Raw genomic sequence first — 26,540 nt, forward strand, 5'->3', positions numbered from 1 at the left:
AGGAGACTTAATGTGTTTTCAGAAAATACTGCCTGTGTTCTCTTGCCTGGAATCTCATTACTGTCTGTCCTCCTGTAACTCAGCCTGACCCCACTTGGCTGCTGGGAAGCAGTTTTGTGCTGGATGGGATGCACCACACCACTTCTGCTGAAAGAATGGTTTGGCTGCTGGATTTAATGAGTTTCTTAAGCCTTTTAAAATAAATTTAACAGACTTTCATGGTGAAAGTGTTGCTGGAATAGATTGGATCATGCAGATGGTTCTGTACATTGACTTAAGGGTCTATTTTTCTTAGGTTTTAAGGATTTCTGTCTTTAAATGTGGTAGTAATTTATTATTCAAGCATCCACCAGGTTAAGGAAGAGTTTTTTCAAGTTATTCAGCTGCCTGATTTTGCTGCTAGAGTTTAAACCAACTGCTTGTGATTGTACTGAGGAACTTCAAAATCTCTGGGATGCAGTTTGTGCTGGAGTACAAGAGGTGTGTAACATCAGGCTACTTTTGGTAAGTTTTAGGTCTAGTTTTAAAAAGGAAACAAAACTCTGCATTGCTTAAATGTTAAAAGACCAATTGATTTATGCAAAGCACAGATTTTTAAAAACATATGCACTGAGAAGTACTTCTGCAAAGAAATTTTTAGTGTCAGCCTTGTCAGCTTCACAAACTTTCCCTGTTCTCTGTCTGTCAGCTGATGTAACTGGAGTAAGAGTTTCTCCTTGCTGTGAACAGAACTTGGCACAAATTCCCACTGCTGGAGGACAGAAGTTTTCTGAGGTGTATCTGACATGGCTAAAGGAAAGGTAGGCAGGGAAGCCACAGCAGGATTTGCTGGGAATGGATCTGGGCAATTGAAGAGCCATGTGTGGGGAAGGAAATTTGAGAGGGGCAGAAGCCCAGTAGCCCTGAGAGGGCTCCTGAAATGATGGATGAGGAGCCAGCTGGGGATTTCAGGCAGCTGAGGTGAAAAGGCTCAGCCAAGATGGCCATTGTGAAGGAACAAGTGTGTGGTGGTGCAGATGATGCTCTGAAGCAGGAAGGAATAAAACAGAGCTGTCATAGATTTGAAAATGACAGGATGAAATAAATCTGCAAACCAGCTCTGCAGATTCCAGGTAAACTCATCTAAGGTGGGAACATGGAAGAAGTTGAAAGTGTTTGTGCAGAAACTCCAGTTTTCCAAGTGCTTGTGACATTTGGTCCCTGTGAATGGTCTCATCTCTGAAATAATATGTTTTTAAGCTCTGGGAGGTGCTGAGATCTGAAGGATCTTGCTGAGTGAGATTGTTCTTTGAAGAAATGTTTCCTACCAGCATCCAGGGGAGCTGCAGTTAAATTAATGTAGACCTTGTTGTGTCAGTCAGAGGAAAAGATGGGACAAAGAGCTTGGCATTGTCTAAACTTTCCCATCCAGAGCCCATTAGTCAAAACTTGTTCTCTCCACAGGGTTTAAATTAGGAGTGGAGTCACCTGTTGATGACCCCAGCAGCTTTACACAGGACTGAATTTCACTGTGAAGGAAGGGCACTCTGTGCTGGGTGTGGGGAAAATAAGATTTAGCATATTCTGAGGCTTTGTGCTGAAGGTGAACACTTTCCCTGGGGCTGGCATTTAAAGGCAGTGGACAGTACATGTAGGGGACAGTTTCTGTCACCCCTGGAGACAATTCCCTCATTAAAACAGGAGTTAACACTTCTATTCTGTATTCTCTGTGCTCCAGCAGCTCCACAGCCTGCTGACAAACACATGTGCAAGGACTTGTTCACAGCTGCAGTTGTGACCCACACTGAGTTACTGACCACAGAAACTTGTGGTTTTGTTCTGTCTTGGTCAAAAGGGCAGCAGTTCTTTAGATGAAGGTTTATTGGTGGTTGAAATGTTTTGGGTCTGTGATTGCAGCAGTTCAGGTATCCAAGGAATATAGGAACCATATCTATGAATATGAGGATATTTCATGTTGCTCCTCTTTTCTGTTTGTTTTCCTGGTGCTGGGAAGGGTGAGCCAGTTCATCTTCCATCTGCAGCTCACAGCTCATGCTCCCTGCTAGCTAATGTGTCCAACCCAAGAGCTGTGGCCACAGTTAGAAGCAGTTATTTGGAGGATGAAATACTTTGCTAATCTCACAATATTGCAGTCATTTCCCCCTTCTGTTGGAGAGGGGAATCCCAGGGAGAGCTGAAGAACCAAGCATAAATTTACAGGGTTTGGAGAGGCATGGAAAGCTGCAGTGCTGAATTCAAGTTTTGTTGAGAGCCTTTGACATGAACCCAGAGGGAAATTTCCCCTCTATTCTCCAGAGCCAAAGGAAATCAGTGCAATTTAAGATATTTCAATTTTAAACTCACCTATTATTTTAATAATTCAGTTATCTGAGAAAGGAAAAAGGACTTCTTTTATGTTTCAGATTAAATATAGTAACTTCCTACTTGAAAGGGAGCATCTGATATAGGAACAGAAATTCAGATTATGACATAGTAACCTATTTGGGAAGCAGCATTCTTTTTTTTTATATGTTAAAAAAACCCCAGAAACAGAACACACAGAAAACCAACAACAAAGCAAACTTGAGCTCCAAGGTAGATTTTGTCTGCAGCACTATAGTCAGGGCTAATGCAGGTTACACTTAAAAACCCCCAAAACTCCAATTTATTGCCGCTTCTCTTTGAACAGGGTCTTGGAGTTGTTCTATTTTTTTGCTTATTTTTACATTCTGTTCAGCAGGCAATCCTTCTGACCTTCAGAAATTGGTGAGAGATTAGGATTTTGTTAGCAGATTGACTGCAGCCTAAACATATGTCCTTTGATAAATCATAGCATCTTTGTTGTTGTCATTTTTGTGCAGCAGCTTTTCCTCACTAATGGGTTAGTGATTATCTTGCACAGGTATTGTGAGGTTTAGCCTAAAGTTTCTGCTCTCTGGATGCAAAATTTTATAGTGTCATAAATTATATTCTTATTTGATTAAGAATAAACTTATGCAAATGAAATTTAAGAGAAACTGTCCCCAGGCATATTCCTTTAGTTTTGTATAAAGTATTGAATTAATATGGTGAACGTCAATTAAAGCTTCCCAGACAGATAAAGTCCTTAAAACTAACTTCCTGTTGGAGAAATTTAAATATTAAAATCCTTTAGAAAGGGTTCTAAAGGATTTAAGCTGCAAGAAAAGAAAAGATTTCTGGAGCTTACTCCATGTTTCTGTACTAAATATTCAAGTAGGCTGAGCTGTGCAAGCCAGAGATTTGCTCAGAGTCACTGAGTGCAGGTTCCTAAATCACCAGCCACTCACAAATTCCATAGCAGGTCTTTGTCCTCAGACTACCCTTCTCCCGTTGTGGAGCAGAATGGCTGGCTAATTAATGAGTGGAAAAATATTTGGTCTTGATGCTCACCTAAGCCCAGTGCAGAGAATAGTCCAGCTCATTAGCCAGGAGCTCATCAGGTGCCAGAAATGAGCTCTTGCTTCAGTGGGCTTACAGCAGGGCTAATGTCTGTCCCTTATTAAAGATAACAAGTGCTCAGACTCAATGGCTCTGGGAGCTTTTGGGAGTGAGTGAGTCAGATCATCAGCTGTGCAGGGTGCTGCAGGAGGAGATAAATGCTTCCTCAAGCTGCTCTCCCTAGGGCTGCAGAGCTGACAGTGTTGTACCAGCTGTGTCCCTGCTTCTGAGGAAACCTGTGCTTAAACCCAGCCCAGCTTCAATGCCCACCTAAGCCCTTTACAGCCATGATGGCACCTGCTCTGTGCTCTTCCAGATGTTCCTGGGTACACATCGTGCACAGCTCTCATGGTTAGTGGTAAAACTGCAGTGGAGGTGCCTAAAAACAAATCTCTGCGTTATCTTTTATTCTCTACCAAACCCTACAAATCCAGCCAGGGGAAAAACACTTTTCCTGGAGCACAAAGGGTGGAAGGAAAAGGCTAGTAATCCAAATAAGATATGTTAATATTTGGGTCATAATATAGCACTGGAGACCAGGAATTGTGTTCTTTTCTGAAGATGTTGGCATTGTCCCTTTGCACTGAGCCTCTGTGTAACAGGACTATGCCCCCTCTGTTCTATTTACAAAGAAAAGTTCTGGATATCCCTGTGCTGAATTAGATGAATCTGCCTGATGCTGAACAGCTGATTTAGGTGGGATTGGCCCCTATGCAGAAGTTGCAGTTTTAAGATCAGGTGCTTCCAGTAAACGTAGGCGAGCCCACAGGAAAGGCTTTGGGCGGGTTCCTGGTGCAGTTTACAGCAGATCTTATTTTCTGTTTGCTACAGCCACATTCATACTGAAACAAACTGTTTAAATTAGTGTATATAAAGTTTCATGGCACTTTTGAGATTTTTTTTTGCACTGGTCATTCTTCACAACAGCCAGGACAGTCTGGTTCCAACATAAATCCACCAGGAGATGGCAGCGTTGGTTCGTGCAAGGAGTACCTGAAAGTTAGAACGCTTTTCCCTCAACTGACAGAGGAAAGGAATTACCTTAATTTAATAAGAACATACACGGTCTTAGCAATACATAGATAAATGTTAATGAAATACACCTGTTTTTAGCTTTTGTTCCTGACTGGCTAATGCAAATCGGTGAATTAAAATAAAATTAAAAATGCACGTAGTCTTTTTTCTAAATACTGGAGTACCCTCTGACCCAGTAAATGATTTGAGACAAAGATTTTGAAATTCAGTACCCTCTTGCTCAGAAATGGTCATAGCATTAAAAAGCTGGAAAGGTAATAAGTGCTAATATTGTAATTTCTGCACACCTGTTTTGTAAACTATTAATAGCTTTGCTTGTAGCTGTAAAATCAGGTTTTCCTGTAGCTTAAATTTGAAAATTCTTGAGTTTTTGTTTCAGTATTTTTGTTTTCCTGCCCTTGTGGTATGTATACATGTGCATTGACAGTGTTTTACCTGACCTGGTAAATAAGGAAGGAGCTTATAGGGTAGCACCTGAACTTTCCCAGCATCTTGATTCTGTCTTTTTGCTCCCATCAAAAGATGGGAATAGCCCCTGGCTCCAGAGCTTGCTTGGGAAAATGTGTATGGCCCCTGTCAGTGGGGTGCTGATGCCCTAATGTCAGCGGGGGTGGCTGAGGGTCCCCACTGCTGGACCCTCTCCATGGCTGGCTCTGCAGGTGTTCAGCACAGAGCTGATTTGTCACGAGGTCATCCCCAAATCCAGCAGGATGCACCAGGAATGGCCGGAGCTTGGGGGGCTCTGTTGTGCTCTTCTGTGTCAAGCAACAGGCTGTGTGAACAGCCAAGAGATTAAGAAGCAATTTCTCCCTGGGACCTTGGTGACTGGGGAGCTGACTGGGCCCCCTGTGTGAGGCCATACCTGAGTTCTGTCTCTGTTAATCCTGTGGTGGATGCAGGTAAAAGTGGGGGGCAGCTGCCCACTGCATCCCTCACCCTCCCTGTGCCATTTGCTCGTAGCTTTCACATCTGAAAACTGAAGTGTGGGCTCTCTTGGTGCAGTGTTACCATAGTGGTGCTGCCTGAACACCCTTGTCCAAGAAAGCAAAGCCTGGAGAGGTGCATTGTGTTCTCTTACCTTTGGCAGCATTACCTGGGAGGTGCTGCAGTGATTGGGATCAGAGCATGATAGAGTTGAGATTCTTCTGCACCCACCAGCCAGGCTGTTACTTTTTTAATAAGACACATGTGAACTTAGTCTTGCACCCTCCCCTTCAGAGCCCTGTTCTCCACATCAAAAGCCTGCAGGGGTTGTTGTTGACAGGAAGGTGCATGTGTAGGAACAAACAAGGTACCACGCTGTAAGTTCAGGAGCTCAGTGAAAATGTCACCGTGCAGTCTGATGCTGGCAGCTGCAGCTCGTGGCTTTTTGAACAGCAGCAGTGCCCTATGGAACCAATCTGACAGCACTGCCCAGGTGACATGAGCCTTTATTTCCTTTCAGAACAGCACAGTGTAATCATTGTTTTTGTTCTTGTGCAGCCACAGACTCCCTTGTAAGCACAGATTCAAATGGAAGAGACATCAAAGTTAATTTGAAATGAAATGCACCCCAAGTAGTCAGAGGGAAATGGAGACATTACTTTGTAGCCACCCTTCTCCTGCCAAAACTGCAGCACCCCAGATGTCAGGAAGCCACGCTGAGCTCTTTGTCTGGTCTTGATTGACTAGATTGTTTTCATCCCAGCCTTTTTAAAGCTTTCCTCATGCCTCCATATTTTTAAGGAATAAAAAGCTAATATAAGGACACGGAGTGTTATGAAGCATGAAGTTCTATAAATATTTATGCTGAACTATCAAAAAAACTTGACAGTTCTTATTTTCTTGACAGATTGGGGTCACTTGTTATTTTTGACCCTGAGAATTGAAGAGCACATGGAGTTAGATCTGTTTGTAATGACTTCTGGATATTGTTGTCCAGTAAACTTGTATGAATGTAACAGGATAACAGATTTTTTCTTGGTATCTTTGTGAAAATGAAACCTAAACCTTGTACTATGTTACTCAAAAATGACCACTCAAGTTACTGTGTCTGCAATCTCCAGTGAATTCCTGTACTTTCTTTGGCACACATGGATTTCCCAGTTAGCTGCTTGGTTTGCCACTTCAGTTGGACAGCTTTCACCTGGGCTGCTCTGCACTGAAGCACTCTGTGATCACCTTTGTGTCTCAGGTGTGTTCCTGAGCCAGCACAGGATGGGCTCAAGGCAGCCTAAAAATCTGGCAAAGGCCTGTGGGGTCTGCAGAGTTTTGCCACCAGTCCCATCACTGTTTTAAGTATCCCTGGAGCTAACTGAGGACAAACTCTGCTTAAAATTTTAAGTGCTGATGAGAGGCTTGTAACTCCCACACTGCAGGATCCTCAGTCTGTGAAATGATGTGCACACAAGCTTAATTTAACCCCTACCTCAAGGTGAACATTTAAAATCCAAGCCTGGCTTTTTCAGCAAAGCTGGAGCTTTGTGGCAGCAGCCACATTATTACATCCAGCTGCAGAAATTCATTCTGCAGGAAGGGATCAATCCAGTGCTTCACCTTGAATGAAGCATGGTGTGTATTTTAAGGTAAAGCTTGGAATATGTCATGTCTAAAGCTGACCAGAATGGCTCCTCTATCAGTCACTAGAGGGCACAAAGATATTACCAAAGAAAGAATTTGTTGCTCTTTCCTGAATCTCCACTTGAAATCTGTGAAAGTGGGGGGAACAGTCCTGTGGAATGGGAACAGTCAATTCCTGTGACTGCCAAAAGACAGGATGGATTCAAATTTTGGTTTTATCAGTGATTTTCTCAACTCAAATTTACTGTTGCTTTCGAAGTTAAAAATTCCAAGGGTGCTTCCATGCTCCTGTTAGTATAATTTTGTGATCAGAAAGTACATGGCTCTCAGCACAAATACATAAGCTGCTCATGAGCAGCTTTTAAATCCTATAATTACAAACCTGATTTCCTCATTTGTCAGGTTTCTGTTCCTGGAAGGAGTGTTTGCTACATAAGAGAAGCCAGCAGTTGCTGCCTGACCCCCATTTCTTTTGCAGGTTGCCTGTCTCATCCGGGTTCCATCCGAGGTTGTCAAGCAAAGGGCCCAGGTTTCCCCTTCCTCGAGCACTCTCCGGATTCTCTCCCACACCTTGTACCATGAGGTGAGTTCAGAGCAAAATTCCTCAACATTTTCATCCTTCCCACTCAATGCCATACATGTCCAGAAGCATTCCTACAACTTTATTCCAGTTCTGTGCTTTCCCAGCACTTTTCCATCTATTCTTCTGTTATTAAAAGTGATTGGCATGTTATGATTGAGGAAACCAAACCCACACCTCCCCCCCTGGGGCAAGTTTCAAGCAACTCTTTTTTTCTCCTCTTTTTATATGAGATACCTACATTTGAAGATGTTTGGGATAAAAAAAAAGGATTTAGCTTCCAGATTCCAAAGCTGTGCTTGTATTTATGCACACAGTCCTTGTCTGTGGCAGCAGGACATTGAGTCTCTGTGTGCAGTTTGCTGAATGGTTCCCAGTTTTTGAAGCAGGCTTTGGAGGAGATGTCCAAAAGGCAGCATTTCAGAGAGGCTCTGGAGGAGCCAGGAGGAGTTCTGGAAATGAGTGGTCATCCAGTATTAGTTACTTTTGCAAATATAAGGGCCTTTGTCTTCTTTTCAGGAGTTGTGCTGATCCCTCCTGTGAAAACCTGTTCATGTCTGTTTTAGCAGAGTTTCACAGGGGGGGATTTTCAAGCTGTGTTCCATAAGAGAAAGCAGCTCCTAAAAACAGTGTGGAGAAAAATAGTATAATACAGTTTCTAAGTGTAAAACCCAGGGAAAGGAAGACATAAATATGACCTTCAAATGATCCACTTGATTTTTATTTGCTTTCAAATGGAAACTGTTGTGATAACCCTGCACCCTTCTTTCTGTGTCTTGATTCTCCTTTAAAAGCTGATTCTGTCAAAACCATATGTTTTTCCCTTTCCATATAGCTGGCTAGAGAACCATAAGCCTTGCCAAACACTTGAATTAAGTGCCCTGTAATAATAAACAACATAATTTTATATGCACTTATAAAATAAGTTTTAATTGTTTTGAGTATTTTCAGCTGGTTAAAAATATAAAACATTTGTCTTGATAAAGGCTCTGAATCAAGGCTAAGGAGGTGAAAATAAAACCCTGTGGCACTGTAAATAATGGAATACAGTATACAGTGTTATAATCAATACAGTCAATTTGAAGCTGAGGTGTGACACTTTAGGGCTGTAATGCTTGCCTCATAATCACCAATAAATTGTGGCCTTTGACAAACTCATTCCCCCTGGATGATGCTTTCTTTTGTTGCTTTGCAGGGTATTCAAGGCCTTTATCGGGGTTATAAAAGCACCGTATTAAGAGAGGTAAAACACTTGTCTTTTCTTCTTTTATTTTTTTTTCAATTGCTTCCTTTGCCTCAGTTTTCTAACAAGAGATAATAGTACAATTGAGATCAGTTGCTCTAACCTTAAGCTCTAAATCCCAGCATATTTCATTCTAGATAAGTTACCAGCCTGAAATTAAAATAAAGCACTGATAATGAGCACTAAGAAAACCTTTGATTTGTGCAAAAATTCATTTGCCATCCTGTCTCCCAGTTCTGTTGCTGCTGAATTGAAAAAGGATGGAAAGGTATATGTTAACATGAGAAAACCATAAATTAAAGTACTGGAAACTTTCTCAAGTCTTGTGATTGCATCATGTGAACTATATATGCCAACAATGGTGAACTAGTGGCATCAGGCCAAGTTTAGCACAGACAGATTTAGGCTTTCTTTAAATATATTCGTCAGCAGATGCCAAGGGATTATTTGTCATCTGTATATAGAGAGGATTGTGCTCTCTCTAATTTTTTTTCTTTTTTTTTAACGTGTGAAAGAAATGCATTTAGTCACTCAGTCTGCAGATTTGATGTGGCATTACTTAACTCTAAATCAGAAGTATTTCACTGTTAGGAAAAAAAAAAAAATAGGGCTAAAAATATTTTGGCCCACTCAGAAGAAAATAGTTCCTAAACTAAAATCTTTTCATAAATGTACTGTGAATTCCAGGATTAGTGTCATGGAAGTGCTTGATATGCTGTGTGAACTGAGGGCAGTTTATAAAAGAAGTAGAAAAATATACTGATAAACTCCCTGTATAAAATTGTTTCAATATTAGATCCCAGGAGATCATCTTCTGACAAAACAGAAATTGCATGATGTACATGTACCTGAAGTAGAGAGATCAATTGGTTTCTAGGAAAACATAAAATCACAGAAAGGTTTGGGTTGGAAGGGACCAAAAAACCCATCTTGTTCTATCCCCCACCTTCCACCATCCCAGGTTGCTCCAAGCCCTGTCCAACCTGGCCTTGGACACTTCCAGGGATGGAGCAGCCACAGCTTCCCTGGGCACCCTGTGCCAGGGGCTCCTCACCCTCACAGGGAGGAATTCTGTCCTGGCACATGGCTGGACACAGCCACTGATGTCCAGGATGGGCTCTCCATGGCACATTTTGGATGTGCTGTGTGGGTTTGTCTTCTCCTCGTGTAAATCAAGTGGATAAAGGTCAGGTTTGGATACCTAAAGGTAGGTTTGGATCTTCCCTCTTCTGTTTTAAACACAGGCTCAGATCTGTTGTCTGTGTTGCCACTGATGATAAAGCCAGTTGCAGAGGCTTTTTAATCTTCATTCAATAGCTCTGCTTTTTAAAACCTCTCTTCATGCTGAAAACTGTTTTCAGGACAGTTATGTTGGCCAGCTTTTGTTACAAGTACAGAATAAAGCTGGGTATTACCTAAAACAAGAAACACCAAACTTAGTGTTCCTTAAAGTGCTGACAAATGCCAATGCACTGCAGTTTATTTTAGCAGTTCTGAGAGTTTAAAAAAGTAGTTATTTGTGCAAAGATGACACCTGCTTTTCTGAAATGTAACCCCCACCATAGCTTTGTCCTGTCCTTATTTTCTGGCTCACTAAATGTGTTATTCACTCAGATTTCATTTGCTGACGGGCAAAAAAGGCGAATGAATACGAATCATTTTGATTTCTCAGAGGGGTTCTGAATAAATGAATAAATTTAGATCCCATTGAGTACAGATTTTGCATACTAACAGGTAGATAAAGCACATGGTTGCTACTGTGTGCTATTCTCCTTAAAATTTGTTTTGACATATGTCAGGGTGGTAATTAATTTGCAGACCATATTCATGGCACAGTGTGTGACCCTGCTGAGATAACTTTGTTTACTCAAAATGGCAACACTTTGTTGGAAATTTAATGGGAGTCCTCTTCATTTTGTATATTCATAAAAGATCCTTCAGAACTGATTTCAGTTGAAGTATTGCTTTTTGGAAGAATCTGTCCAATAGAATGAGAAATAAATGATTACTAAATGAAATGTGCTTTCCCTTAAAAATGAAGCAAATCATAGGTGATGTTTAAAAAGAAAAAAAATCTTTGAATTTAACACTGTTAAGACTGTTGCATTTTTCTGACACTAAATTTTGCAAAGCAATGTCCACTTGAATAACAGCTTTTGCACCTTCAGCTGGAGCTGTTCTAAGTCTGACATTTAATCTTGGTATTTTTCCTTCTCTGAGTACACTTTTCCCTTTAGGGTCTTTATTTTCAGATAAAAATCTATATTAATTCATTATTAGACACATCTTGGTAGCTACAAAGCATATATCAGGTGGTACTTAATTCCAGCAGACTTTTTTACTTACAAGGTTTGTTTTCATGATTTGATTCTCTACCTACACAAACCCCTTTGTTTAGTTATAATGGAGTGGGAATTTTTGGATAGAGGGTCTTCAATACATGATTTTTCATTTAAAAAAAAATTGGAAGAGGCCGGGAATATTGATGCTTTTCAGCTGATTATATTCTTGTGTTGGCAAAGTTCTTGAGCTAGAGTTTAGGAAAGGATAATTTTAGCTGTTGCATTGGGATAAAATTTTGTGTATTATATCAAGAAGATTTCTAGACAGAGATCTGCTTGCCAATTGATTGAATTTCAGTGAAAAGAAGTCTGTTTGTAAATGGAGTGTGGTGTGGAAGCCTCATCTCTCATCTTTTTGCTTCAGTATAGAAGATCTTTTCAGGACAGCCTTACTCTGCTCCATGTAATTGGCTTTAGCTGCTGTGCTGGTGCAAGGTTTCATCCTTCAGTTTTGATTCTCACTCTGACTTATCCCCTTTATCTTCTCAGAATACTTTCTGAGCAGATGGATATTAGAAGAGAAAGATGATGGCTAAATACATAATGCTTTTGGAAATAACTTTGAGTGAACCTTCAGGCTTGAAAGTTTTGGCTGTGACTCTTTTCACCTTTTTGGTGCCTCTTCTCTCACATCTCCATTACATTTTGGTCTTTACATCTTCCTTTGATGGAGTTACACTGAACTAATCCTGAAATGGAAAGGGAGGTGAGGTGCAGTGCATCATTCTGTTGGCAGCAGAAGCCTAAAAGAGACATCTGTGCTCCAAGAGGAAGGCTTTTGTAATAATGCACAAAGTGGGAGTATGGTTATTAGGTTGCTCAATGAGACTTTGAATAAATGGCAGAAATCAGAGGCTGTGAAATGATGTGGAATTCCCATGATGTCATTTCCAAAGCAAATCCAAGTGAGAATTGCCCCTTCCTATGGCTGCAGTGTGCCAGTGTGCAGCACTGTGGAAACTGGATCGTGCTACTAAGATCAATCAATGAACAGGTAAATTTATTCACATTTTCCACAACAGAGAAGAGTTAACTGGTAAAATTTCCAGCCATCTCATAATAAGGCAGGAGCAGACTACAAATCCACTGCAAATCCTTTAGAATTCCTAAATGGGAATGGAGTTCTGCTGCTGAGATCTTATATAGGCAAATGGAGCCAGATTTTTAATTCCTGCATAATTCATTTTATTAACTATGACCAAGTAGAACATCTGTTAAAATTCCATAATGTTCAGTTCATGGGAAAAAGAAAGAAACCCCTGAGTTCCCACTGGAGCTCTTCCATTTCCCTTCCTGTTACGGGACTCCAGCAGATGTCTTAGAGGACGTTCTTGTAAATGAGGGGACAGCCCAAAAGAAAAGGAAGTGCTTTGTCCAATTTCCCTGTGTACAGTGAGTTACTTCAGTGGCATGTCTGTGTGCAGGTTGCAGCTTCTCAGTAAATCTGGTGTCCCTTCTGTCCTGAATTACCATGGTTTGGAAGAAGTGAGTGAGTCCAGAGTGGCTGTTCCATGTGCTTTTAATCCAGTTTGTCACTTGTCAAAATACTGCAGATGGCCTGGCCTCTAGCTTGGAAGTAGATTCAAAAGGAGCTAAATTAATATTAAACTTTCTTTAAGACAAAGGGGATGGAGAATGACTGGCTCTCTAACTCACAGATGTCTTGGAAAGAGACTGAGAGTCACTTTCAAATGTCAGTCTTGGCTGTGCAGGTCGCCCTGGCTGAGCTTGTCCTCTTGGGCTTTTCTGAGACAATTCAAGCTCTGCTTGTGCTGGCCTCCATTCAGGTGGAGGTGGCAGTGATGCTTTACTTGTCGATGTTGTTTCAGATCTCAGAGCTGTGAGTTTGAAAGGAAACCCCTGACAAACCTGACCCACTTGGGGGGCACACGCTCTTGGCTTTGGTTTGAGTGAGGTAGCCCAGTTGTCACCTTGGGCAGTCCCAGCTCTTTAAGGCAGAGCAGCTGTGGGTTGGTTTGGGGTTTGTGATTTTCCCTTCAGGAAATGCAAGGCAGAGCCCTGAGTGGATAAAGGCACTGCTGCTGTCTTGGGAAGGAGGGAATGGTAGAATAACTTTGGGAGCAGAGGGACAGCCAGTTCAAGGTGTGCCATGGCAGCAGTGTGACAAACAGCAGCAGATTCCAGAGAGCCAAGCAGGAATAACATCTCCTGAGGAGGAGGCACTGCTTGTTGTATGTGTTCCACAGAACTGCTGTCCTTTTACAAGGTGTGGCTCACAAGGGCAAGGGGGACCTGCAGTGCAGCCTTTGCAGATGAGGAAGGAGCTAGAAGTAAAAAAGAACCCCAAAAACAAACAAAAAAAAACACCCAAAACCCCACAAACAAACAAACAAACAAACCACAACAAAAAACTCTCTTCAGCAACTTACTGCCCGAAGAGGAAAACTAAAGCAACTAGCAGCAAAATGGGCCTTAAAGGCACACCTGCTTGAGTTTTCCTAATTTTAAAGGATGTATAAAGATGTATAAAGATGTAAAACCCAGCTAAGATATGTTGACCCTGTTGACTGTGGGTTGGAGGGGATTTCTGAGGGCTGAGCTCAATAGGGCACACTGCAAACAGGGAGTTTGTTTATCCATTAAGGTAGTTGTGCATGCTTTTCTTTTGTTAGGACATCTTTATATAAATATCCTGTTCTCTGAGCTGTTAGAGAGGGGGTTTTTTTAAGTTTATCTCTGTTGCTGTAGGACAGAAAGAATGTTATTAATACATTCTTTCACTTGCACAATTAAAACTTTGATCTTTTGTCGTTCTCTGTGTATTACAGAGCAGATGTCGATAGAAACAGGCAAACAGGACACTATCTTAATACAATATTTGGAAAAATAAACATCCTCCTTAGTGAAATATGTGCAGTATCTGTCTTTTGTTACCTTCTGGAAAACTGAGCTGGCTTTCTGTTATTTTGTGACTTTAGATAGGTTAGGTTTAACCAGGAATTTGCCAGGCAGGAGCTGTAACACTGGTTTTTGACTCTTACTGAGCAGCCAGCCTTTCTTTGGCTTGGGTGTTTCCATACAGAGCATCAGCAGTCTCATGAAAGGGATAGGGGCTGTAAAATGGATTAAAGAGCTTTGTGGAAAATTGTGCAGAGCTTATTTGACTTCAGGATTAATGGGAGGAAGTTGAAAAATAAGTCCCTGCTTCCCTCTCTAAGATCACTTTGTCTTGGAAAGTCCATCACTGGAGGTGTATCAGCTCCTGTACCACTTGTATCATCCTTGGTGTCAATATTCAAGGGATTTTCATTTTGAGGGGGCTGTGAGGGTTAAAGGGGATTCTTGAGGGGTGGGAGCAGACACAAGTCCATGCTCTGGGATAAGGCCTCAGGCACACCCTAGTTTGTGACCTGGAACAGCAATAAATGGGTAAAATGAATAACTCTGCTGCTGTAGGTTGTGCTCATACCATTCTCTGCGAATGCTGGAATAGTACTTGGAGATGAAAATGGAGATCTCACAAAGCAGTTGTAAATGACTTTTACAGACTACAAAATAACCCTGGTTTTCCTAATTTACCAGTTGTGGGAAATAGGTTTTGTGTCACGCCTGAATGGTGGACAGAATCCTAAAGCAAATTCCTTGACTTTTGGGAGGAAGGAATGAGGTTTTTTTGGCTTTTTTTTGGTCAAGCATGTTTACAACCAAGATGTTCTGGTTGAACACTCTCTTGCTCAGGCCAGGTGCAGTGTCCATACAGACTGGCCAGAAGCAGAATTCAGCCATCCTTGATGCCAGGGGTGTGCTGTTTACCAGTGGAGCACACGGTCACTGCACCTCCCTGACATCAGGGGGTACATTCAGAAGAAAAGAATTTCATATATGCAGAGTATTTCTGTATTTTAAGAGCTACAGCCTTGCAGCTGGGGGCTTTGAAGAGAAAACCACTTGGAAAGCCATGTGCACTCAAAGCAGGGGCTGTGATTTGATAATGCAGATTCTTTCCAGCTCAATGTGGGTGCAAGCAGAGTCTTGCAGGAAGCGTGTCCTGCTCCAGGCTTCCAACAAAGATACCATTTCCATACATTCTCAAAGCAGCTTGCTAAAGTGTTTCTGCAAATGCAGCATTCATGGTGTAGGAATGTGTTTTGTGGGTGGGTAGCAGCACTGTGGGCAATAATAAGTTGGGAAGAAAATAATAGTATGAAGAAAAATTTCTGGTTTTCTTTGTGCTGTAATATTTTTGCTTCTTTTGTTGGTTTTTTTTGTTGATTTGTTTTTGTCTTTTAAATAACCTAGGAACTCTTTGCTACACTGATTGCTTTGATTTCTACATGTTTCAGAATGGTTTGAATTTTTCGCTGAGTGGTGGCTTTTAGTTTTAATTCCTCAGCTGCATTCCAACATGGACAACTGTATTTTGTCCGTGTAAATACTTTCTGTAGGTCTCAGTTCCTGTTTTGCTAAGTTGTAGATCCATCCTGCTGATGGCTGGAGGTTTGTTGGGCTGTTTTTTGGTGAAGGCCACATTTTGTTGGTGGGAGAGGCAACTTCTGCTTGTGTGTGCTGAAGTGGGTAATTCTCTAACCCCAGAAAGATATATATGTGTAGGGCATATATTTATATAAAAATATATACAAATATACACGTGGATACTTCTAGATGTGAAATATGGTATAGCTTTTAATAATTTCTTGTCCAAGGGTCTTGGACTCTCTGAAGCAACTAGTCCTGTAAATGTGTGTGATTGGTCTGGAACAGCAACCAATTTAGCAATTTCCTGAAAGTACAGGACTGTTTTTCAAGGATGAAATTCTTGCCTGAAGTAGACCAAAACATGATTTTACAGTGGAAGACTTCCACTTGCAGGATCACGCTGTTGTCAATTTTAATAGCACTTACCTGTTTTTTTCGTACTTTGAGTACTATTTTCTGGTTTCTCTGCACCTGCTAAAAACAGAAGCACAGTTAAAGAATCAGAAATCTGATACTTGAACCTGTACCCAAAGATTATGGTGAAGGTGTGAAAAAGAAACCAGATCTATGGCACAGAGCTTATGTAATTTATTAATTATGCTAATGACTGGAAGAATGGCAAGAGAAGCACTTGTGAGAGAGTGCCACAAGAACAATTCTTCCAAGTGTTTAAGACACATCATTCTTCAATTATTTTGAAATACTACCTGCTTATTATCTAGCAGGAAATATGAACTGATCCCATTGTTTTGAGTGCTGGAGAAGTGCCCCTCAAAAGAGAAAACACTGAAAGCCATACCTCGCTTCAGGATATTTAATGGGCCAGAACTGGCTGGTTTTAGCGGATGGAATAAACGAAACAGCTTTCTTAGGAGGGGGACCTCGGCAGTGCGGTAGGAATTCACCCTTGCAGTGAGGATTTAGGGCAGGAAAAAGGGGGAATGGGGAATTCCCGTGGCTCTGCCGCGCTCGGGCAGCAGAGGGCGGCCCCGGGCGGAGTTTGGGGTGAAATCCGCGGATCCGGGGCTGCCGCGTCCATCCCGCCCGCAAACCAGCTCAGCATCTCAAATTGTCCATTTGGCGCTGGGAACCAGCCCTGTGCAACTCCTGGGGACTGGCTTCTGTGAGGTTTAGCTTGGGAATGATTTTATGCGCCGCTGTTTTTTAGCTCTGATGAGGTTTTCGTTTGATATAAATAGGTTATGTAAGGTCTGTAGCCCTCTCCATGTATTCCTGCCCCATGGAATAATGCCCATGTGCCATGAAAAAGAGAAAGGAGAATGTCTGATCTCAACACCTGGCAGTATGTGTGCTGAGGTTTCATGGGCTGTGTAATCTATTTCAAATTTTACTTCAACATCTGTTCGTATTCTGCATTTCTTTAGTTTATCTGTTTCTAAGAAAAATACAACAAAATTTATAATCTTTGGGATAATGTGGTGCGTGCCTTAATTTGAAAATCTCACGTCATTTCTTAGTGATAATATAGTTGGAAATGCAACTATATTGCATTGCATATTGTGGGAGGTGGAGCAGGCTGGTAACACGATTTTCATAATTTTTATAGAAACTTAGGTAGAGCAGGCCTGGTGTGTGTACTGCAGATGGAAATAGTGCTATTAAACCAGGCTCTTATCTCACTTTTATTTTTCTGTTAATTTTATGGAAGGCAATAAAGCATAAACTCTGCACATTTTCTTATTATGTTGGTTGAATATGTGAAAATTGTGTTCTTGCTTTTCAAAGCCAGCAGGTCTAGAGCTTGCCCTGAGTGTTTTGGCATGACTGCAGTGCTGGGGTCCCTCTGCCAGATCTGGCTATCCCAGGCTTGAATCTTTCCCAGTTAAAGGCTGCTAGTGATGCACAATATATGACAGGGGTAGATTTCTGTCCTGAGGAGACTGAGGCATTTCAGTGCTCTTTCAGACAGAGCAAAGCTTCAAAAAGAGGGAGAATCATAAGCCAGGATACTACTCCTGCTTTCCCATGGGAGAACAGCCAGTACATTGTATTCTGTGGTTGCATTTGGCATTGGACAGTCTCTTAATGTAAAAGAGAGGGGCAAATAAAGAAGGTTCCATGAGCATCAGAATAAATAATAAGCTTATACCTGAGTGGGAGGTTAGCTGCTTCCTTCTTGCTTTTGCTGATATCAAGTGCAATAAAACATTTTAGGAGGCTCATGAAATACAAAACCATAAGGCACTTAACTGAATCTTGTCCTGCTGACTTTAATGTACTGAATGCCAATTAAAGCAAAATTTAGCCCATTATTAATTTTGCCGCTGGCTACATACCTCAGAAGTTTTCAGTGGATGTTTCTTGCCCCAGCATTTTGCCTCCTGGCCTGTGCAGCTGTGCTGCTGATATCCTTTCTATTTCTGGAAATGACCCATGCAGTTGGGTCAGTTTGTTTTAGCCTCACTCCTTGTTGCTGAAGTAGAATAGCACATTTCCCCTAACTGCATGAAATCCAGGGTAGACAGTCTTGATAAATATGATTAATGGGCCTCTCTGCTTTGCTCTGCAGCTGAAGGCTTCCTGAGCTCCTGTGTCAGCTGGGCAACAGCTCCCCAAACCAACCTTTACATAGAAAGGTTCAATTGTCTCTCTGTGTCTCAGGTTCAATTATGTTGTTAAAAGTATTCCCTGATTTCCCTGATTTTTGTCTTTGCTATTGAAATGCAGTAATAAGAGACTGAAGATGTATTATTGGCAGGAAAAGCAGTTCATAAATATGGGTAAGTTTGGATTTCTTAACTCAGTCCTGTTACCTAGACGTTTGCTTGTTGTGGTTCCCAAGACAGAATTGCAATCTGGGGTTAGTGAGGTTTGAATTCCTTGTCCTGATCAGCAGGACAGGAACTATGACAGGAGACAGTGACAACTGGTGGCAGCTTTGAGTCAATTATAACCTGTCAATGCTTGGCATATATTTCTAAGTTACTGTCATGTTTATCTCCCATAATGTGACTTAAATACGGTACTCATAGAATTTGACAGAAGATGCTTTCTGAAGTATTGTCAGAAGGAAAACCAAATTAGTATCATATTATCCTGGTGAATAATGTTACCTAGAGACTCCAGCAGTTATGGAATTGCTCCTTCACAAATGAAATTAATATGGGGGGGAAAATCCCCATAAAATAAAATGTGTATTAAGGAACACTGAGCTTGCACCTCTCTGTAAATCAGCAAGCACTCAAATTTGTGAGGGTATTCTGCAAGTTATCCTTAAAATTCAGAGCCCCTGCATGTGGGAATTGCTGGCTGCAGCACAGGCTGGATCCATCCAGCTTTCCTGATGACTGCTCTGCCATTGTAATTGCAGCACAGCAGCACTCTGAATAATTGAGTACAAGTCTTAATAGCAAATAATCCTCTTGAAGTTGTTCTCCCTCCACTGCAATCAGAGGAGAGCTTTGTTAAGGCATTAACGAACAAATTAGCTACTAAATACTGGTAATAACCTATTTCCCAAAGATTGCTTTTTAATTATAGCCTAAGCTGTGTGATTCCTGAAATCGCTTCTTTGGCAAACCAGTGTTTGTGATAATTTCCAACCACAGTGAGTAATTGCCAAAAAAAGTAGTTTTTAAGTCTTCACTGATATCTGAACAGACTTTGCTTCTATATTCCTGCCTGCAGAAATACTTTATCAGGGTTTCTTTTCACTGCTGCTAGTATTTCAATTTAAATGTATTAGGCTGTGCTGTGAAATTACTGTTTTACTTCCATGTACAATATGTGGCTTCATTAGATTTTTAGATAGTGTAGATATTTTTTCACTTAACCATTTCAAGAAACTTTTCCTGTGAAGGAGGAGGAATTAACCACTTTATTTTTTTAGAGTATTGGTTAATGCAAACTATTTATTTTGCTAATCTGTGTTGCAGTAACTAATTAAAAAAGTAAATTATGTTTGGGCTTTGGCAAGAAGGGATGTTTTCGGTATATTGATTGTTTTTCCTCCCCAGATTTCAATGAAGGCTGCACATCTTCCAGTATATCATTCCACTTCCCTTCAGACCTGACTTTTTTTATAAGGGAGCAGAGCCATCAAAATTGGCACGCATTAAGCTTGATAATTAGTTCAATATAGTGACCAATTCTGTGAATTACGAGTTCAAAGCAACACATGGACATGGATGAAATCAGATTTTGGCATTTCTCACTGAGATTGTTTCAGGACACTGCTGGAGCTTCTTTGATCTGTAAATAACAACTGTGGTTCAGTGTCTTGCTTAAAATACATCAAACGCATTCATGACTTTTGCTTTTACATGTAGATCTGACTTCTAGTTCCAGTTTTGGATCAGACTAATAAAACTGTTCATGTTTTGAGATTTCCTAGAGAAAGCTACCAAAGAGAGCTCTTCTCATTCTTTATATTTTAAGAAAAGCAGCAAAGACTTCTCTGGTGTGATGTGCACCCCAGACTAGATCAACAGATGCTTTGTGAAGCCAGAAGTGACCATTTCCTGTGGTGCAGATCCTCTGCAGCCTGCTGGCAATGTGTGTCTTCCTCTCCTCTTTCAGCTAAAACAAGTGAACCAAGGCTTTATTTTCTCTGTGCCATGTGGTAATCTCATTTCCCTGCTGTATCTTGCACAGACCATGCAAGATACAGCAGGGAAATGAGACCGTGTTTTTGCTGGTTCTGACCTTTTCTAGGGTTTGAGCTGTGCTGTGGCAGCCAGCAGACAAGTGGAGATGACCAGGCAGGCTCTACTTGCTACTCCTTAAAGATACCACAGGTACTGCCTAGTCCAGTCAGAGTCCCTGCCTTGCAATAGTTGGGTATCTGCACTACCCTGGGCTTTTCAGCTGGTTGTAAAAGAGCTGTGTGATTTCTTGGTAGCAAAGGAATGTGGGGAACTGTGGCTTCTCAATGTTTTACCATCAGCTTTCCTGCTGAGGAACTCCATTCCTCTAATTTGACTCCCAGGGTTCGGCTTAGAAAAGTTCAGCATTCAGGGGTGGTGCAGTGGGGTTTTTCTGCTCCAGAGTTCTGTAATTGTTCAAGTTTTCCACACAAACAGAGTGGTGTGGGGTTTGGGGTCTACTGAGGTAGAAACTTCTCCTCCAATATAACCCTTAATACACAGCTCAGTGAAAATTCAGTGCAACCCTCCAGCCCCCTGAAAAATCATAAGCCTGAAACGTAGCTGAAAGACAAGCTTCTTGTCCAAGCACCCCTGTCCTTTTTCTGGTTATAATCCCTTGATATCTCACACGTGGAGCTTTTATTTCTCTGCGTGGCAGGAGACAAAGCCCAAGCAGGCAGGTTAGATTTTGCCTGATGGGATTAGCCTGTGTTCTGTGCAGTATCTTGTCCCTCCTTGGGAGCAGCTGTGGAATCCTCAGGGGAGGCAGGAGGTGGGAAAGGTGCCCTGCTGTGTTTCAGGCTCACAGCTGGCAGCTGTTACAAGACAAGCATTCAGCCTCCCTTCAGTGAGTCCTTGTTCTTACCAGCACCCCTGACAAAATGACTGCAGAAATAGGTACTACAAATCCTAAACTTCCACATTAACCCTTTTAAATGGATGCAGCTGGCTTAAAGTCTCCTTACACCAATGATTGATATTTTGAGGGGGAGGCAGCTTATATTTATTATATGAGAAAAAAAAATTATCCTTCCTAGTTATTTCCCATCTCCCTTTCCCTTCAACACTCTGCTCCAAAACACACTTACTTATTTCTGTATTCTGCCTTGCAAAACATGGATAAACTTTTAATCTCTGAGAGCCAAATCATGCTTCCATCAGTGTTCTCCTGCTGATTTCCCTCTCAGCAGAGCTGTGGGTGACAAGTTGGGTCAAAATGCAAGCCCTGCATGGCAGAGGCTTCTGCAGTGTGGCTGCATGATGGTCTCTTACCTTTGTTGCAAAATCTTTTGAGAATTGCAGCTCATTGTCCTGAAATAATGATCAGAAGAACTTCTAACAAAGCTGTGGGCAGAGAAGATGTTTCAGAAAGAAATTCTCACCATGAAAATTCTTGGCAGCTTTGGCACAGCTTCATCCCACAGCTGTCCTGCTCATGGCAGAGGTTTTCACTTCTGTGTCAGGGCAGGAAAAAAGCTGTACACATCCAAAACCCCCTGAGTTATGGAGGCATAGTGTGATATTCCCCAGAGTATTTACCTTTTTAGTGCTCTGAAAACTATGCACATTTTCTGAGTGCTTCCATTCCATCCTAAATTGCTAACTAGAAATTCCATTTTGGATTCACAGCTCTGTCACCAATGAGCTTTTGTTGTTTTTTCTCTTTGCTTATAAGTCTAGATGTGTTTTTAGTTTGTTCATTTTGAATTTTATATGGTTGAGAGATGCTTATTCTGAATATTTAATGGTTCTAACTGTTATTTTGAGGGCATGCAGTGTCTGAAGGAATGCAATTAGAAACCAAGCCCAGGAATTTCTGTGGCAGGTCAGGCACTTCTGGCCTCAGCTGTCATTGACTGGAAGAAGAATAAAGCTCACAGTGCCTCTGCAGATCACTGGAGCATCCCCTTCCCTGATGTTATGATACAGGTCATACACTCTGTTGAGAGACAATATGAATGTGCCTGGTGGATGAATGTTCTCTGGGTAAACTTGGATGTTACTGTTTCTTCTCACCTTTTATGATCCACATCTCTCAGACTGATGTGAATATGTGAAGTATGAGCTGCTTTGAAAAAACAGACGTGTGTATACATCTGACAGCCATGGAAAAAATGTCTGAAGCATGAACTGGATGCTGTGGTGAAGCTTCAAACACCAGCCAACAAAAGAGCCCTGATGTGTTTGTTTTCATTCCTGTACTTTTCAGAGCCTGTTTCATGACTGTTGATGCTTGATTCAGAATTTTAGGAGGGTGTTTGAAGAAGGCAGTGTAGTTGTGTGGCTTAAGAGGCTGGTGAACCACCATGGCCTCTGTGACTGAGGGCAAACTCACCTGGCCTTAGTAATCCAAATGTCTGTGAGAGAAAATAAATGAGGAAAAACAACAATTTGAGAAGAATTTTGAAGACAGTTAAATGTAAATTCTTCGGGTTGGCAAACCATAGGGAGAGAATTCTGCCTAAGTTCCCACTGGGCTGTGCCTTGTTCAGAGAGGTGAAAGGCAAGATGCAAAAGATCTTCAGTTCTTTGTTTTGCTCTAATATTTGAGTCAATGTGTGGCGCAGATCCACGGGTCAGGTGAACATAAATTGTGCAGTTGGAATTTATCCGGGCATTAAGTTAACCTCTGACTCACCCCAGCAGTGGTGCAGCATTACAAATGTAGCCTTCAAGGAAGGATGAACAAATTTCCTAAGCCATTGGGCACAAACAAAACCTTCAAAATCAGCCAAGAATATCTCCTTGTTCCACTGCTCCCTCACCCCTCATGCCCTGGGATGTATTTATTGTGGCTGATGCCAGGAAAATTCAATCTGTCCGTTTGTGCTCAGAGTGACTCAAGGTACCTCTCCTGGTTTTGCCCAGCTCGTGTTTAGTTCTGTGTCCTAGAAAAGATTTCCAGACCACCAAGTGTGATGAATCTCAGCTGAGCATATGAATATCAGTGGTTTGACAAATTAAGCTCTTTTGTTAATATACTTCAGCAGAAGGGAGCATAAGGAAGGGAATGCAAAAGCATGGTTTTCTTGACAGTCCCAGCTGTTTAGGAATTAACTAATTCAGGCCACAGGAATCTTGTGCATTACTAAGTGACCTGAAAAGAATGTGTCTTCTGATCTGATTTTATTTCACCTTCATGCTTTTCCAAACTCCATCAGACACACAGAGCTCCCACTACAGTGAGGAAGGAGCTTAGAACTTCCAGAAACAAATAAAGCTCAAGTATATGAGTTGGAAATGGATCTTGTGTGTTTAAGGGAACTACTCATTTCTTTTCCTAACAAAAGAATTTCCTTTCTCTGGATTTGCCCCCTCTTTTGAATTTAGAAGGGGAGCAGAGCTGAGTAGCAGTGGTAGGAAGAAGCCAATCAAGGGTGCAGTAGGAACTTAGTCCTAAGAAGCCAGCTGGAAGATCCTTCATGGATTATGGGGCAGACCATGGCACTTCTTGCTGAGGTTCATGTTTGACCTCTCAGTCCCCTTGGAAATGATGATGTTGATTGAAAGAAAATGGCCTAGAATGACTTAATGTATTTATTTTCCAAGGGCCCATGAATTGCCAACATAGGGAGTACTTTTACTGTAACAAAATACTGTGTATTTAAAGAGAATTCCTTCTTTTTGAGGAGAAATGTGACCTTGATTAAATTATTTCTATTTTTAATCAACTTTAAGGTCCCTGGAACCTCTGAAGTTCTCAGCAGCTGTTCCTCAGATGTCTCATGGCCTCTTGGCCTCACAGATTTCCCCATCTCCTTGGGAGAACTGAGGACTCTGAACATCCTAAAATGCCAGAGATAACATTTTGTGGCCAAGAACGACTCAGTGGTGCCCTGAGCTCAGGAAAGCTCCCTGTAAATGGTCTCCAGAGCTTCCCCACAGAGGTTTTGTGTTAGAGAACCCTGCTAAAGAGCACTTCAGACTCAATAGCTGTACACTGATCCCCCAACACTGGATCTTCTTTCTGCTGCCAATCTTGCCTTTGTGCATTATGTTTCATCTGAGAGCAGAATGCAGGCAGAATCTCTTTGGCTCTTGCTTTGCTCTTTAATCCAGCACCACAAACCAGGAATCCTCGAGGTTTAAGCAGCTTCACCATTTATTTACACAGGTCTGCAGCAGCTTTTTGTTTTCTTTGCTGTTTCATCTGTGGTTTTCCCCTCTGCTGTGATTTGGATGGTTCTGTATTCTGGAATTTTGTTTAGGAAATTTGTAGGAAGTTCTGGAATTTTGCTCAGCTGCCTGCATGCAGCCTCCCTGTGCATCCAGCTCATCACTTCTGCATGCGGTGCAGTGCAGGACCAGCATCCTGCTCCCAAAGCCACCCTCCCTTTTCCTTACTGCTGTAGCTCTGCAAACAGCACAGCCACAGCTTCCCGTGCATCTGTACCCAGAGCACCTCTGCCTCCCTGCTGTGCTGACTCAAGCTCTGCTTTTGTGGCCCCAAACCTCCCTCCTGCAGCCCTGAGCTGTTGGTGGAGCAGATGGTGCCAGATGCTGGGCACTTCCCCAGGTGCTGCTTGCCAGCCCAGCAACACCAACAGCTGTTGACTCCCTCTGCAGTCTTTCCTGCAAAATGAGGTTGCCAAACTGAGTTTCTTGGCTCAACCAAGATGCCTGCAGATGGGTTTGAGGCGTTTCTTTGATGTTCACGTAGTTTTAGGAGTCCTGTCTTTGCTGCTGTCCTATTTGCCTAAAATCAGATGATGAGTTCAAAAGCAAAGGAGGAGGGAAAAAGAGGGGAATTCATGCACAACTGCAATAGAAAAGCAGTCTAAAAATGGAGCTCTCTACACTCAGAGGCAAGATGTCAGTAAATATCCCATTGAATGGCTCATGTTCCATGACTGACACAGCAGTGAAATAATTAGAGTGAGATTATAAGCATATAGTAGAGATGGAAACCTTAGTACTGATTAAGTATTATTATCCCAGTGATTAACTAAAAGTTTACCATCCAGACGTTGTGTAGTTGCAGCTGAGGGAAAGCAAAACTCAACAAGGCCAGTGAAATTTGCATCAGGACCATGTAATAATAGTATTGCTAATTGGCAAAGGCATTGGGTTTTACTGTATGAACGAAATATTGCCATTTATTGTGTGTCAGGGATCCATTGAAAATACATGGGCTGCAGTCCAAATACCTGTGGAGATTAACAAGTTGAAGTTTAGTTCAGGGGACTCCTGGAACCACTGAGGTATGAAAAATGAGGAATACTTGTTGGTGCAAAATGTCCTCAGTCTTCATCAGTGCAGATGTCCTTTCAGGAGTTGTTACAGGTAGTCTGTGACCAAACCATGATGCACATCTGAGGCACCACTTGCCTTTTCCTGCTAAATATGAGACTTTAATTGAAGATTTAGTTATGGAATTTTGTCTGTATGAGCAGAATTCCATAGTTTATTATAGTGAAATGCCTGAAATAGCAAAAAAAAAAAAAAAAGCCTATAAAGGAGGATCAGGAAGTCTAAAACCAAGATATTAGAATTGCATGATGTTGTGTAAGCATTGGGTTGTTGCCTTTAACCAGTGAGAATCAGACTTGCAAATGCTGTGTGCTGGCAGAGGTGTAGTTTTTCCATTGTTGGTTTATTTACAATTAATTGTATCCATGCCAGATAACAGTCACAGGTACTTGAATGGGATTAGAAATCTTTTTTTTTTTTTTTAAGAGATAGCTTAAAGTACATTGCTGTTTTTAAGCTTTAGCACAGTCAGTGGGGTTTTATGTAAATCTGTCAATGTCATTTCCACCACTGGTGATCTTATTTCTGACTGCAAGCACTACTATTTAATTCTGTCAAAGGTGTTTCCGTAATTAAATTTATAGTGAAGCTTAATAACAGTTCAGAGAACATAAAGCTCCCAATGTGTTTTAATTCTATTTGAAAATGGATACTCAGGCTAGAGCTTGGATCAGAGACAGTAAAATTGTATAGTGCTTTGAGACCCTAAAGTTTTCTGTTCAATCACACCTTGACATTTCATGTCACTGGGTTGGAAAAGATTTTCTTACGAGTAGGTTTTGAAGAGTTTTAATACATTGAGAGAAAAAACCACAATGAAACAGAACTGTTGGCATTTCTGCGTATCAAGAGCTGTTCTGCTCTCTAAGCTTCTGTTAACTTCAGTGTGAACTGCTTGACTGAGATGTTTGCAGGGTCAGGCTGCTCCCAGGCATGGAGATGGAAGATATCCTGGTTTCCTTACTCAATGCAGCTTGTTGAATTATCAGGAAGTTACCAGTAAAAATGGAGCTCTCCTCCATGTCTCTCTCCTTCTCGTATTTTTCCAT

General features: G+C 41.5%; 1 protein-coding gene across 2 annotated transcripts in view; it reads left to right on the forward strand.

The window, feature by feature from the left end:
• The window catches only part of SLC25A26 (solute carrier family 25 member 26), an 82,119-nt gene that overhangs the window by 10,933 nt on the left and 44,646 nt on the right, over positions 1-26,540 (forward strand). For both annotated transcript variants that reach the window (XM_064432974.1, XM_064432975.1), the window contains exons 5-6: positions 7,511-7,615; positions 8,808-8,855. In XM_064432974.1, the coding sequence (XP_064289044.1) occupies positions 7,511-7,615; positions 8,808-8,855 (153 nt within the window). The remainder of the gene's footprint in view (positions 1-7,510; positions 7,616-8,807; positions 8,856-26,540) is intronic.

The sequence above is a fragment of the Passer domesticus genome, chromosome 9 (assembly GCF_036417665.1).
Source record: "Passer domesticus isolate bPasDom1 chromosome 9, bPasDom1.hap1, whole genome shotgun sequence".
Lineage (NCBI taxonomy): Eukaryota > Metazoa > Chordata > Aves > Passeriformes > Passeridae > Passer > Passer domesticus.